The sequence below is a fragment of the Aquarana catesbeiana genome, linkage group LG05 (assembly GCF_042186555.1).
Source record: "Aquarana catesbeiana isolate 2022-GZ linkage group LG05, ASM4218655v1, whole genome shotgun sequence".
Taxonomy (NCBI): Eukaryota; Metazoa; Chordata; class Amphibia; order Anura; family Ranidae; genus Aquarana; species Aquarana catesbeiana.
The window spans coordinates 537,523,954-537,539,719 of record NC_133328.1 but is presented as its reverse complement, the minus strand read 5'-3'; the positions used below and the strand labels follow the sequence as shown (position 1 = coordinate 537,539,719).

Below are 15,766 nucleotides of genomic sequence, written 5' to 3'. Positions count from 1 at the left end.
CCTGACAATCCTGGTCTTTGCATTGGTGAATGTTTTGAACGCTACCATTCATTAGTTGAGTATTAGCGTAGGGTACAGCATTGCACAGACTAGGCACACTTTCACAGGGTCTCCCAAGATGCCATCGCATTTTGAGAGACCCGAACCTGGAACCGGTTACCGTTATAAAAGTTAGTTACAAAAAAAGTGTAAAAAAAAAAAATATATATATAAAATAAAAAAAAAATAGTTGTCGTTTTATTGTTCTCTCTCTATTCTCTCTCTCTTGTTCTGCTCTTTTTTACTGTATTCTATTCTGCAATGTTTTATTGTTATTATGTTTTATCATGTTTGCTTTTCAGGTATGCAATTTTTTATACTTTACCGTTTACTGTGCTTTATTGTTAACCATTTTTTTGTCTTCAGGTACGCCATTCACGACTTTGAATGGTTATACCAGAATGATGCCTGCAGGTTTAGGTATCATCTTGGTATCATTCTTTTCAGCCAGCGGTCGGCTTTCATGTAAAAGCAATCCTAGCAGCTAATTAGCCTCTAGACTGCTTTTACAAGCCGTGGGAGGGAATGCCCCCCCCCCACCGTCTTCCGTGTTTTTCTCTGGCTCTCCTGTCTCAACAGGGAACCTGAGAATGCAGCCGGTGATTCAGCCAGCTGACCATAGAGCTGATCAGAGACCAGAGTGGCTCCAAACATCTCTATGGCCTAAGAAACCGGAAGCTACGAGCATTTTATGACTTAGATTTCGCCAGATGTAAATAGCGCCATTGGGAAATTGGGGAAGCATTTTATCACACCGATCTTGGTGTCATCAGATGCTTTGAGGGCAGAGGAGAGATCTAGGGTCTAATAGACCCCAATTTTTTCAAAAAAGAGTACCTGTCACTACCTATTGCTATCATAGGGGATATTTACATTCCCCGAGATAACAATAAAAATGATAAAAAAAAAAAAATGAAAGGAACAGTTTAAAAATAAGATAAAAAAGCAAAAAAATAATAAAGAAAAAAAAAAAATAAAAAAGCACCCCTGTCGCCCCCTGCTCTCGCGCTGAGGCGCAAGCGGCGGTCTGTCGTCAAACGTAAACAGCAATTGCACCATGCATGTGAGGTATCGCCGCGAAGGTCAGATCGAGGGCAGTAATTTTTGCAGTAGACCTCCTCTGTAAATCTAAAGTGGTAACCTGTAAAGGCTTTTAAAGGCTTTTAAAAATGTATTTATTTTGTTGCCACTGCACGTTTGTGCGCAATTTTAAAGCATGTCATGTTTGGTATCCATGTACTCGGCCTAAGATCATCTTTTTTATTTCATCAAACATTTGGGCAATATAGTGTGTTTTAGTGCATTAAAATTTAAAAAAGTGTGTTTTTTCCCCAAAAAATGCGTTTGAAAAATCGCTGCGCAAATACTGTGTGAAAAAAAAAATGAAACACCCACCATTTTAATCTGTAGGGCATTTGCTTTAAAAAAATATATAATGTTTGGGGGTTCAAAGTAATTTTTTTGCAAAAAAAAATAACTTTTTCATGTAAACAAAAAGTGTCAGAAAGGGCTTTGTCTTCAAGTGGTTAGAAGAGTTGGTGATGTGTGACATAAGCTTCTAAATGTTGTGCATAAAATGCCAGGACAGTTCAAACCCCCCCAAATGAACCCATTTTGGAAAGTAGACACCCCAAGCTATTTGCTGAGAGGCATGTCGAGTCCATGGAATATTTTATATTGCGACACAAGTTGCGGGAAAGAGACAAATTTTTTTTTTTTTTTTTGCACAAAGTTGTCACTAAATGATATATTGCTCAAACATGCCATGGGAATATGTGAAATTACACCCCAAAATACATTCTGCTGCTTCTCCTGAGTACGGGGATACCACATGTGTGAGACTTTTTGGGAGCCTAGCCGCGTACGGGACCCCGAAAACCAAGCACCGCCTTCAGGCTTTCTAAGGGCATACATTTTTGATTTCACTCTTCACTGCCTATCACAGTTTCGGAGGCCATGGAAAGCCCAGGTGGCACAAACCCCCCCCAAATGACCCCATTTTGGAAAGTAGACACCCAAAGCTATTTGCTGAGAGGTATAGTGAGTATTTTGCAGACCTCACTTTTTGTCACAAAGTTTTGAAAATTGAAAAAAGAAAAAAAAAAAAGTTTTTTCTTGTCTTTCTTCATTTTCAAAAACAAATGAGAGCTGCAAAATACTCACCATGCCTCTCAGCAAATAGCTTGGGGTGTCTACTTTCCAAAATGGGGTCATTTGGGGGAGTTTTGTGCCACCTGGGCATTCCATGCCCTCCGAAACTGTGATAGGCAGTGAAGAGTGAAATCAAAAATTTTCACCCTTAGAAATCCTGAAGGCGGTGCTTGGTTTTCAGGGCCCCGTACGCGGCTAGGCTCCCAAAAAGTCCCACACATGTGGTATCCCCATACTCAGGAGAAGCAGCTAAATGTATTTTGGGGTGCAATTCCACATATGCCCATGGCCTGTGTGAGCAATATATCATTTAGTGACAACTTTGTGCAAAAAAAAAAAAGTATCACTTTCCCGCAACTTGTGTCAAAATATAAAATATTCCATGGACTCAATATGCCTCTCAGCAAATAGCTTGGGGTGTCTACTTTCCAAAATGGGGTCATTTGGGGGGGTTTTGTGCCACCTGGGCATTCCATGGCCTCCGAAACTGCGATAGGCAGTGAAGAGTGAAATCAAAAATTTACACCCTTAGAAATCCTGAAGGCGGTGCTTGGTTTTCGGGGCCCCGTACGCGGATAAGCTCCCAAAAAGTCCCACACATGTGGTATCCCCATACTCAGGAGAAGCAGCTGAATGTATTTTGGGGTGCAATTCCACATAGGCCCATGGCCTGTGTGAGCAATATATCATTTAGTGACAACTTTTTGTAAATATTTTTTTTTTTTTTTGTCATTATTCAATCACTTGGGACAAAAAAAATAAATATTCAATGGGTTCAACATGCCTCTCAGCAATTTCCTTGGGGTGTCTACTTTCCAAAATGGGGTCATTTGGGGGGGTTTTGTACTGCCCTGCCATTTTAGCACCTCAAGAAATGACATAGGCAGTCATAAACTAAAAGCTGTGTAAATTACAGAAAATGTACCCTAGTTTGTAGACGCTATAACTTTTGCGCAAACCAATAAATATATGTTTATTGACATTTTTTTTACCGAAGACATGTGGCCGAATACATTTTGGCCTAAATGTATGACTAAAATTTAGTTTATTGGATTTTTTTTATAACAAAAAGTAGAAAATATCATTTTTTTTCAAAATTTTCGGTCTTTTTCCGTTTATAGCGCAAAAAATAAAAACTGCAGAGGTGATCAAATACCATCAAAAGAAAGCTCTATTTGTGGGAAGAAAAGGACACAAATTTCGTTTGGGTACAGCATTGCATGACCGCGCAATTAGCAGTTAAAGCGACGCAGTGCCAAATTGGAAAAAGACCTCTGGTCCTTAGGCAGCATAATGGTCCGGGGCTCAAGTGGTTAAAAATGTACCAGTTCAAAATTACAAACACATTCTACTTAACAACAAACCTACAGTCCCTGTCTTGTTTGCACCGCCTGTATACTGCTGTTCAGAGTATATAGGGCCTGGGGGCCCCACGCCTTTCCTTTTTTTAATTTGGGTGCGGGGTTCCCCTTAATATCCATAGAAGACCCAAAGGGCCTGGTAATGGACTGGGTAGGGTACCCATGCCGTTTGTCTCACTGATTTTCATCCATATTGCCGGGACCCGACATTACATTAAAGCCGCAAGCAGTTTTGAATGACTTTTATTCCTTTAAAAATGTCATTTTGTGCAGGGACTGTTCTAAGCACGGGAAACATGTGCCACTTTACAGGAATACTATAGACACCCCCCAGGTACGATATTTAAAGGAATATTTCACTTTTTTTTTCACTTTAAGCATCATTAAAATCACTGCTCCCGAAAAAACATCAGTTTTTAAAACTTTTTTTTGCATTGATACATATCCCCTGGGGCAGGACCCGGGTCCCCAAACCCTTTTTAGGACAATACCATGCAAATTAGCCTTTATATTTATCACTTTTGATTTAGAATGTTCGAGTCCTATAGACTTCAATGGGGTTCTAAAGTTCGCGCAAATTTTCGGTCCGTTTGCAGGTTCTGATGCGAACCGAATCGGGGGGTGTTCAGCTCATCCCTAATCAGAACGTTCAGTCCTATATTTTAGGAGGAATTCAAGATGTACTGTATATATTTTAGGGCACTTGTTAGGCACAATTAGGCCTCATGCACACAGGCAGAAAAAATGTGGGCTCTTAGAGGCATCTGGCATTTTTTTTTTTTTTTTTTATGCCTCTAAACACAGTTCTATGTTAATCTATGTGGCCATGCACACAAGGTGTGTAGATTTGTATTTTAGGAGCAGCATTTAGAGGCATAAAAAATACACCAAAGCTGCCTTGAGGGAAGAGTTTATGAGCATAATTTACGTGCGCAAAATGCTTAAACGCACATAAATCCACATGTATGAGCATTTATATATGATTATTCTGGCTAGTAGAACGGTTGATCCCTAGTGCTCAAGCTGGGCTCCATGGGACAGTGCAATGGGCTCCTGTTCTGTCTTCTCTCCCCTCTGTTCCTACAGGTTGCCCTGGGAGATGGCAGAAGGCTGCAGTGCATAGCAACATCACCCTTATTGGCTAATTTTGGCAGGCTAGTGCACACAGAGGATATAAGAGCGTCAATTTTCCTGCTCTAGCAGCCTCCTGAAGAGAGCCTGCTGGAGGATGCAGCATCGCAGCTGCTCCCACCCACCCTCCTATCTTTCAATATGTTTGCCATGGTGATTGCTAGTGGGGTTTGTCATCCAGTTCAGTACTGGATGGACTATGTGATACGATTAGTAAATAAAATGAGTTATGATCGTTATGTAATTTTCACCGCTTCCCGACCAGCCGCCGTCATTATACTGCGGCAAGGTGACTCGTTCCCGCAAATCGCCATAGCTGTACGTCGGCACGGGAACTCGCTTTTGTGGGCGCGCACACTCCCATTGGCCAGCGAGGGAGCCAATCAGCGGGTCCAGCTGACTCGATGTCCACCGGCCACCCGCTATCGTTCCCTGCAGTGACAGAATGGGGATCTGCCTGTGTAAACAAGGCAGATCTCCATTCTGACAAGGGAGATCACAAAGATCCTGTCTTTCTGCTATGCAGGAAGACGGATCTGTATGTTTTCCCAGTGACACAGTCCCCCATACAGTTAGAACACACAGTGAGGGAATACATTTAACCCCTTGATCACCCCTGATGTTAACCCCTTCCCTGCCAGTGTCATTAGTACAATAACAGTGGATATTTTTAGCACTGATTACTGTAATAATGTCACTGGTTACCAAAAAAGTATAAAAAATATCAGTTAGGTGTCCAATCTGTTCACCACAATGTCGCAGTCCTGCTAAAAATCACTGATCGCCACCATTACTAGTAAAAAATAAATAAATAATAAAAATGCCATAAATCTATCCCCTATTTTGTAGACGAGATAACTTTTGCGCAAACCAATCAATATACGCTTGCTGCAATAATGTTTTTTTTTTTACCAAAAATATGTATCATAATACATATCGGCCTAAACTGATGAATACATTTGTTTTTTTACTTTTTTTGGAAATGTTTTATAGCAGAAAGTAAAAAAATTATTTTTTTTTCCAATATGTCGCTCTTTTTTTGTTTATAGCACAAAAAATAAAAAATGCAGAGGTAATCAAATACCACCAAAAGAAAGCTCTGTTTGTGGGGAAAAAAAGGACATCAATTTTTTTTGGGTACAGCATCGCACGACCGCGCAATTGTCAGTTAAAGCGACGCAGTGCCGTATCACAAAAAATTACCTGGTCAGGAAGTGGGTAAATCCTTCCGGGGCTGAAGTGGTTAAAGTCTAAATCTATTGTTGAAGTTTTATGAATTATTATAATTTGGGTTACCCATTAATAAACGCTGTGGTAATTATAGTCCATGAAATAAAAGTTGCGTCTCTTCATTTCAGGTTTTATCTTTAGTCCTTTGTACTGTCCCATGCATTTACACATAAATATGTACATAAATGCGTGTAAGTGCACAAAGTTAGAGGCAGTTTTGCAGCCAAGTTCTGGCAGAAAAATCAAGCATATTTGAAGCATAAATGCATATGCCTATGTACATAAGGCCTTAGAATATTCTCTATATCTTGAGTTCTGGTCCACTATAAACTGAAAGCAGCAAAACAAATATTTTACTACTGATAGTTATTCAGCAATGGCAGCGCAAATTAAAAAAAAAAGTGAAAGTTTGTCTCTTTTCTGCTTCACAACTCTGTGGTCTTGCTTCACTTAGGCTGGCCATACACTATACAATTTTCTTATTGAATTTCCTTTAGATTGACATTCAACTATGGAGTGCAAGGGCCAGCCTGATTGCATACAAATTGAAAGGGCTTAGGTTTGACCTCATATTATACGGTTTTGGTAAATCTAAAGGAAAGTTGAACAAGAAAATTGTATAATGTATGTGTTATGTCAGCATGGAGACATTGTAAGAACAGCACTGAACGCCTCATGGCAGCACACAGCTTGTCTGTACTTGCTTCACAAGCAGCTCTGCTGACTGGCTCCTTCTCAGTTTTCCTTCATTCTCTACTTCTTGCTATCAAGGGGAGAAAAGTGCAGTGGGTGTTTCTCCAATGTCACCACCCATTACATTATCATACATTATGTACAATAGCTGTTATTGCAAACAGAATACACATGGCTGAGATTGCAGCATTCTGTGATTTCCTGCTGGCTGCCTCCTCAGGTCTCAGACGTTGGAGGTCAAGTCCTGGAATACGAAGGAATGTATAAATAAATTGATGTTTGTCCCAGGGAGAGTGTTGGACGCGTGTCACAGTTCTGAGTCTCTCTGTCACCTTGCAGGAAGAAGAAAAGAGCTTTGTCCAGTTTGGACTCCACTGTACAACATGAAGAAGTCAATCAGACGAATGTTCTCTACTATTGAAGAGAAGGACAACACACCGTATGAGGGGGTCATCCTACGCACTGACAGCTGCACCTCAATTCAAGCAGATCCTCAGCACATATTTAAGGTATGTAGGACACGCGTATGTGTTTATACTGCTCTGGTGTGGATCATGAAGTTGCAGAGTTGTAGTGGATTAACAAAATAATCTGGCAATATTTGCACACGTGTGTTAAAGATTTTGGGTTAACTGTGCAGCTGCAAAATGCTTGAATAAAAAAGCTGAATTATAGATTGTAGCTTTAGACAGCAGAAGTATTAAGCTGCCCATGCGACATACCTCCCAACTGTTCCTGATTTTGAGGAACTGTCCCTAATTTGTAACAAAGTCCCTCTTTCCTCCTCATTTGTCCCTCATTTTGGTCTGAACTTTAGTGTTGTATATAAAATGCACGTTTTATCTTTCAAAAAGTGTTTCCCAGTGCTAAACCTTTCGTCCAAATTCTAAATGGCTGCATTTGTAAATTTCAAAAGCCAGTCTAAAGGAATAGCAATGGTAGAAAAAAAGCACTTGTGGGTTTAACTAATCCTTTTTTTTTATAATTCTCCTTGAAGGGGGTGTGTCCTATTCCTACATACTTTTGCTAATAGTTGTCCCTCGTTCCCATCTCAAAAAGTTGGGAGGTATGTATACAACAACTAATGTTCACCGCTATACAACCAACTAGCATCTTACCTGTAAAAATTACCTGACAGTTCAACAGTTAGGATTGTTTTACAGTATTGAGATAAAGAGTAGGTGATAGAATGCCTTAAAGTATAACTAAACTACATTTTTAGTTTTGGATAGTGCTATCTGTACCTCCATTAGGGGGGTCACCCACTCTGTTTCTTCTGTTTCTTCTCACCAAGAGTGAAAGCGAAAAAAAAAATCCAAAATTTGGGTTGTCACCAGAACAGGAATGGAGGATAGATCTTCCAATGGGGATTCTAGTTCTGGTGACCCTGGTGACAACCAAGGACTGTGTCGCTTTGGAGGGATTTCCTTTCATTTCCAGTTTTGGCTTTGGGACAGGAAGTGAAGGGATATTTCCAAAACGGGTGCAGATGACAAAAGACTGAAAAGGGTTATAACCCTCCCTTACTTTACCTAAAATGCAAAAAGATATTTGCCTATAATGCCACTCTTTTTTAGTAATTTTTGCAAATAAAAACTCTGAAATTGATTAAATGTTTTTTGAAAGTTTAAATGAGTGTGGTAACATTAAATAAATCTGCTTGCAGAATAGGGACATTCAAGTACTTACACTATTACCAAATGATAAATTATCTTTAAAACCAGCTCCCATTGGCCTCTATAGCTACAGGCAGTGTGGAGAAATTCATACTTAAAGAAAGTTGTCCATGTAGCTCCCTCCACAGCTCAGCTCTCCCTGCTCCCCCTTTCTCTGAGCACCTGCTCTGTGCTTACACTGTAGATTAGAAAGCTGGAAGTCTGCTGGGAAGAGGGAGCAGGATGAGATGCTGGAAGGACTTGGAGGACAGTGCTTCAGCTGCAAATTATGGGGATGAATCGCTCCATAGTGCCTGCAGCTGCAATTGGTGATGGTCATATAGCCTGCATTTAAAAACTCTTTGTTAAACTTAACTGGATGATGCCAGTATCACTACCTTTTTATAAATTTGCCCAGCAAATTTACTATAGCTTTAAATACAATAATTTACACTAGCATCAAAGGTCGTCTGAACCCTTAAAGTGGTTGTAAAGTCAGAATGTTTTGCATTCTATGCATTAAGAAAAAAACAGCCTTCTGTGTGCAGCAGCCCCCCTCAGCCCCCTAATACTTACCTGAACCCATCTCGATTCAGCAAAGTTGCAGGAGTGTCTCGGCTACTCCCGGGACTCTCCCCCCTAATTGGCTGAGACAGCAACGTGGCGTCATTGGCTCCCGCTGCTGTCAATCAAAGTCAGTGAGCCAATGAGGAGAGAGAGGGGGTGGGACTGAACCGCGGCTCCGTGTCTGAATGGACACACAGAACAGGCTTGGGTGCCCCCATAGCAAGCTGCTTGCTGTGGGGGCACTCAGCAGGAGGGAGGGGCCAGGAGTGTGGCAAGGGACCCGAGAAGAGGAGGATCTGGGCTGCTCTGTGCAAAACCACTGCATAGAACAGGTAAAAATAACATGTTTGTTATTTTTAAAGAAAAAAAAAAACAAGGACTTTAGTATCACTTTAAGATCTATTACTGTAATTCAGCCAGGCTGCATATGCAGTACAAATCTGTCCTTTTTTTACACTTTTTTTCACAACTATGCACTGCAGCAAGGGTTAAAATAGCCTGTACTGTAGTATTCTGGAATGTCGGATTGCTACTCTTTAATACTAAGCAGTGGCCAGCTCCTTAATGGTCTGACACCCCCTCTCAAACAATGCCCCAATCAACAGCACTTTTGGTCCCTGAGGAGTGCTGCTGATTGGTGCACTGTTTGGGGGCAGGAAAGCCAGCCCATGGATTAGTGTGAAAGAACTGCAGTCCAACTCTCCGGAGTACTGCAGTACAGGGTATTTTAGCCCAAGCTGCAACACGTAGTTGTAAAAAACATTAAAAGAAGTGCAGCTATATTACTGTATTATAGCTTCAATGTATTACATTAATAAATCTTGAGGGTTCAGTTGGGCTTTAAACTGGCCATACATCTGACAATTTATTACAATTATCAAAATTTCTATTCCAGTTTGTGTTGAAATCACTAAGCAATAAAAGACGTAAAAGGGTGTTATTACAGTTAGTGCATTTGGACACGCATTCTAACCTCTGGTATCACACTACAGAAGTGCTTATTTGATATCACGTTTTTATTTGGCATTGTCTTGCTGCTTCCAGTTTCCAGAGACTTTTGAATGCGTTCCAGTATGAATCACAACAAACACGTTTTGTTCTTGCTGTTACTTTGCAGGCTGACATGCCTAACTTTAGGAAATTAGATGTTGTTTTGCAGCTGAACACTGAACACACCGCTGAGAAATTCCTTGATATTGGGGGTTCTCTCTGTGTTGTGCTGCCTATTTCCATGTGGTAGCTAAGATAGGCTTATTATAAAAAAAAGTGTAGAGCATTAGAGATGCTAAAAGTGTACCAAATCAATTTTAGTTTACTGAGGACTAATCAGTGAAACTTTTGATTGGTTGCCACTGGTGAATACATTTTAAACACCCCAGAAAAGACCACTATTCTGTTCTGCATTACACATCTTATATAAGATAGAATTTAGTTTATTGGAAAAGATTAGCAAAATATCTGTGCTAATAGTTTGCTATGGCTAAAGATCAGCATAGATGTGAGATGACCAAAATCGGCCAGATGGTGTAAATGTCTCAAGTCCTCAGGCCTCAGGCCTCAGCTGACATCCCTGGACTACAAATCTCAAGGACAAAAGAATAGTTTGTGCATTATCTTATTTGAGTGTTGTTGGCTGCCCCAAGAAAACTGGGCACTGGAGGTGTATGGCATCACTCCCTCTTCTCTATTCCATTCACACAAATATGTATGCTTGGGCAATGTGAACATACATATTTAAGTGATGGACACCCCACAGATATAACTAATAGAAACAGACTACCAGCACTTCAGTGCTAATTGGTTAAGCACAGAGTTAGAAAATCTTCTCATTCACTAACCAGGCTTATGTGATGTCATAACAGTTCATGGCCTTGCAGCTCTCCACAGGTTTGGGAAATCTTAGAACTGTACTAAAATCACTAAGAGAGAAAGTGCACCAGCATTTCAGGCATATAACTATCCATTGCATACCAAGGACAGGACCTTGTTGCATCTCCATTGTCGAATTGATCAATGGATGGTTACATGCCTGCTATTTAATATGTTTGTGAGGTACAGGACCAGTGCACTTTCTCTCTTTGCAAATTTTTACCCCCCAAATACAACAGTGGGTAGTCAGATTATGGTTGCACATCTGAACAATTTCCTCAATCTATGACCAGCTTGAGATAACACCTATTTTAAAAAAAGAACAAGCACCTTTGCCCCCATTGCCTTATATATAAATGGTGTTCAGTATTTATATTTTTGTACATTGATATGCAATCCCTAATACTCTATGTGCAGCAATTCTTTACATCTGTTAATTGTCCCTCATGGAGCTCCACTTATCAAACCCAGTTGCAATGCTCAGTCAGTGGAGCCATATTGAATAATTAATCTTTGAAAGTTAGCTTGTTCTTTCCCTATGTTCAAACTGGACCCACCAAGAATGCAGTACAGGAAAGTATCAGCAACATGACTGACCTGCATAATAATGCTATGGCAGTGTGAACACATGGTAAAAGCGATAGCATCCAGTGAAGAATGTACACACTAAGATGTAACTGTACTGCTCTTCTGATACTTCTTAAAAGGTTCTCACAAGTTCTTGCAAGATTTTTAAGCAAAGTTTTGATGCTCGACTGCCATTAGAATTTATGGGACTTTCCCAAGATGCAGAAGGTAGGCTGGGCAGATGTCAATAGCACTGGGTTGGAAATCTGGATGGCAGACCCCCAATGAAAATGAACATTATAAAACAATTTTAAAGACTGTTTGCTGCAGTTAAGCATATGGTACTATAATTTGTCCTAAACCTTAGTTTTTACAGATACAGTGGGTTCTTTATAAGAGGTCAGTTGGATGTGACTTTCTCCATCAAAGAGAGCAGTAGACTTCAGCACAAACACTGTTTGCTGTGAAAACTCTATGCAAAGGAGAAGGCAAAGAGGAGTAAGGAGACCACTAGACATGTGCAATTTGTTTCGGTCTGAATATAAATTCGGACACATTTTTGGTTATTTGGTGATTTGGGTGTATGCAAATCTCCAAATGAAATAGTAACAAATTTAGCTAAAATTAATTTAATTGCATTACGTATATTCGTTTTCGAATGAATTCCAAATTTTCTGAATGTTTCGAATTCAGATCAGTCGAAAAATGATAGACCGATTCCAATTCTGTGTGAAGAATAGCTGGTTGTTGAGGAGCAGGCTAGGAAGCCTCGTCAGCTGTCACCGGGCTTCCCCACTGACAGCTGAAATGTAAAAAAAGAATGCCAGCAAATAAAAATTCAGAAAAGAAACAGCGTGGGGTCCCTTAATCCATACTAGGCCTTTCAGGTCTGATATGGAAATCTATAAAATCTATAACCGACCCGTACCTGGGCATGCAGATCTGCAGGCCGGAAAGAGGGGGGGGGGGGCGAGCAGTCCCTCCCCTCCTGAACCGTACCAGGCCGCATGCCCTCAACCTGCCACAGGTGTGGGATGCTCACCTAATCAGGCAATGAATATCCAATCTCAGTTTTTTAATGCTGTCTAATACTTTCTCATGAAGAAATTTTCTAGCAATTTAAATAATTTTTAATTTAATTTTTTTTGAATTGCAAAAACAAATCTGTTTAATCTTTCTTGCTATAAAAAGCTGGTTGAAAGTGCTTGAAATTGCCTGAAAATTGCAGTGTACATGACCAGCAGAACATTGCTCAGCACCATACTAAATGCCACACTTTATTTTTTAAGTAAAATTTTCTGCAGCCTATTGATCATGCTGCGTCACCCTTACTGTTTGAAATTTGCAACTAGCTAGTCAAAATCCGTCATTAAATACATTGTTTATTTGCTTTTCAAATGAGTATTGTCATTACCTTGACTTTAAAATATAGAAATAACAATTACATGCAAACTCAAACATCAGTTTTGAAAACATCTGGTGATACACAGATGGCAGAGGATTGGCTGGAATTCCCCTAAACTCTGTTCATGGATCACTTTCTGAGTGTGGTATTGCAATTAGCTCTGTTATGCACACATTAAACCTATTCTTGGGTATTTGACACCCAGAGAGGGTAATCATTTTAAAAAACATATTTTACACAACAAAATTAATTTCAACAATACACTTAAAATAAATAATAACATGAAAAACATAGACAGGCAACGTTGTAGTGTCCCCTAACATAAGCACGCTTTTATTAGATGTTGATAAATGTTACTGTATATTGTATTATGCTAAATACTAATTGGCAGTGGATTAACTGGCATTGTTATTTTAATACAGCTTGTTAAGGAGGGTCATGTGTGTCGTGTGCGGAGTTTTATACTGAAGAACCCATCATGCCTGATGGCCAGAGATGATATTGAGGCCACTCCACTACATTATGCTGCAAAACATGGACACTTGGAAATTGTGTTCATGATAGTCAATGAGGGTACCGATGAAGGTAAAATATCACTTTGGGTGGTAAAAGTGAGAATATGTGTAATAGCTATAACATAATACAAAATTGCTAGCCTCTGGTGTCAGTTGATAGATGTATACTTGAAAAAAAAATTACCAGCCTTAAAATCTTTGTAAGATAACACAGGCTTGTCAAAATTAGAAGAATTAATTGCAGAATCACATTATGGAAAACATCTTCCCTTGGTTATTAAATGACACGGGATACAGTTCTTATGTATTTCACACTTACAAGTGCTTTTTTAAAGACTCTTTGAAAAAGCAGTGGCGTATATGAAATGCACCTGTGCCATTTAATGAACTAAGACATTTTCTACAACCTAATTGTACAATGATTCCATCTAATTTTCTGGGAAAATATTTTATATGTGATTTGTTTTAGTGGATCCTTCTTGATCTTTGTAAATATCTGCTAGAGAGATGAACTGGACCAGCACCCAACCATAGCAGAATTGTTGTGAAAGTTCTACCTGGAGAACTTTGTTTGATGACTACAGGCTGCCAAGCTTGTGATCATGGACCCTTCAGTCCTTAACACAGACTATTAGCTCCCCAAGGAGTCTACACTGATGGCTGCAGAAAAGATTACTTTTCTAAACATCACTGTGGCCTCAGCGGTATTGCAACCACTTATAACGCTTTGATGCCCTTTGTCAGTTCACAGTGAGTGTGAAAAAAAAATATTTACTTGATGGGACATTGCTGATTTTGGGGTCTAGGGCAATGTCAATGTGTTACTTATATGGTAAACCTGTCCAGAACTTTGGCAAACCAAATAAGTCAAAATGAAATGGAAATTAAAACGCCATAAGCACTGGTTATGTTACCCTGTAAAAGCAAAGCTTACTCCAACCCATTTCCACATGCCAGACTTCATCTTGCTCCTTAAATGTGATTTGTGGCCTTTTTGGTAAAGGAGGGTTTCAGGATGGCAACTGGTAGGGTTGAGTTTTCCTTTTACAGAAACATTTAAATTTGTATACAACCCCAGCTACCTATCTGTGGGGCTGCTGTTGTTTTTTTAATCTCCTGTTTTTGCATTATATTATCACTTTTAGTTGTCCAGGCTTGTGTCAGGTTGATGTTAATATCGTAAAACAGCACCACATATTTATACTTAGAATATATGCCAAGTTATTATAGCAATAGACATCCCTTTATTAAACAATGGAAAATCTATAAATTAAAGAACAACTAAACCCAAAAACAAAATGCAATATATTGCTGCATACCAGTCCTTACATGTTATGTCCGCATTTGTTTTATTTTTCAGGGTAAAAACATATTTAGGAGAGATTTGAAAGCAAAACAAAATCTTTTGTTCTGTAAACTACTAATCTCATAACCCTCTATGTAATTGTGTAATGAAGTTGAACAAAGGTAGACATGTTTGAAATCCAACATAGGTGACAACCATGGCTCCTTTTCATATAAACAGTGGAGGAGTAAGCATAGCCAACCTAGGAAGGAGGTGTTTTATTTGCAGGATCACTAAGGAAAATAAGTTTTGAAGTAAGAGTTTTATTAAATATAATGTATTGCAAAGCTAGGATTTTAATGGAATGTAAGGTACTTTCCAGCAAACATGGAAATCTGCTATTTAAATAGACTCAACATGGATACAGACTGCTTGCATTATTTGTATATTTGTCTTTGCTGCATTGATTATTTCTACCCCATGCTGCAATCCCAATGGCTATTAGTAACCTGTAACTTTCTGTTTTGGATTTTTTGAATATAAGTCATACATTCCCAAGCTGAAAACAGAAGGGCATACTGTAATGCATTCTGATATGCACATTCAAAGTATAAACACCCCAGAGCCACCCTCCTTCTAAATGTGCAGGCCCTGATCATTCAGAAAGCAACTGCTTTCACCTCCAAACCACCCAACACTACAGAATCCTGGAAGTGTGACTTTTTTAGAGCACAGAAGAACTGGTAAGTACCGGTAGATGCAGTCTTATGTAGAATATCTCTAATAGTTATGCTGAAAATGTGAAAATATAGCACTAATTTGCATTATGAGTTGGCTGGGTTTTACATGTCCCATGGGTTTGCTCCTTAGTTTTACTCTTTAATGCACGACTGATTCTTGCGTGCATTAGACATGTGGACTTGTTCCTCCTTATGAAAACCAAGAGATCAACAAATAGAAGTTGGAGTTACACGTTTAAGTTCATGGTCAGGGCTAATCTGCCTCTTCAACCATATTGAGTTTAATTTCATAGATATCAAGCAATTATCAATGCAGACAATCAGTTCTTTTTTTGAGTGTTCTGTGATCTGTCAATTAAATTTCCTGCATTATATGTTAAATGATAGAGTGGTGAGACAGTTTCTTGTAGCACTGAGATATTGGTGTTATATGATCTTAACATGGGACCTATCAGAAAAGGGTTAATAAGTGTAAGGATGTTAGGTTGGTCCTAAAGGTGCAGTGGTGAGAGGAGGGTGGTTAAATGTAAATTGCTTCCATTAGTGGTTAGGCCAAGC

General features: G+C 39.4%; 1 protein-coding gene across 4 annotated transcripts in view; it reads left to right on the top strand.

Moving 5' to 3' along the window:
• TRPA1 (transient receptor potential cation channel subfamily A member 1) overlaps positions 1-15,766 on the top strand; it is a 321,861-nt gene that overhangs the window by 63,189 nt on the left and 242,906 nt on the right. For 2 of the 4 annotated variants that reach the window (XM_073631792.1, XM_073631791.1), the window contains exons 1-2: positions 6,687-7,114; positions 13,091-13,253. In XM_073631792.1, coding sequence (XP_073487893.1) covers positions 6,881-7,114; positions 13,091-13,253 — 397 coding nt within the window. In that variant the 5' untranslated portion in view covers positions 6,687-6,880. Of the gene's footprint in view, positions 1-6,686; positions 7,115-13,090; positions 13,254-15,766 lie in introns of those variants that run through there. The other 2 variants (XM_073631794.1, XM_073631793.1) reach the window with 2 other exon arrangements.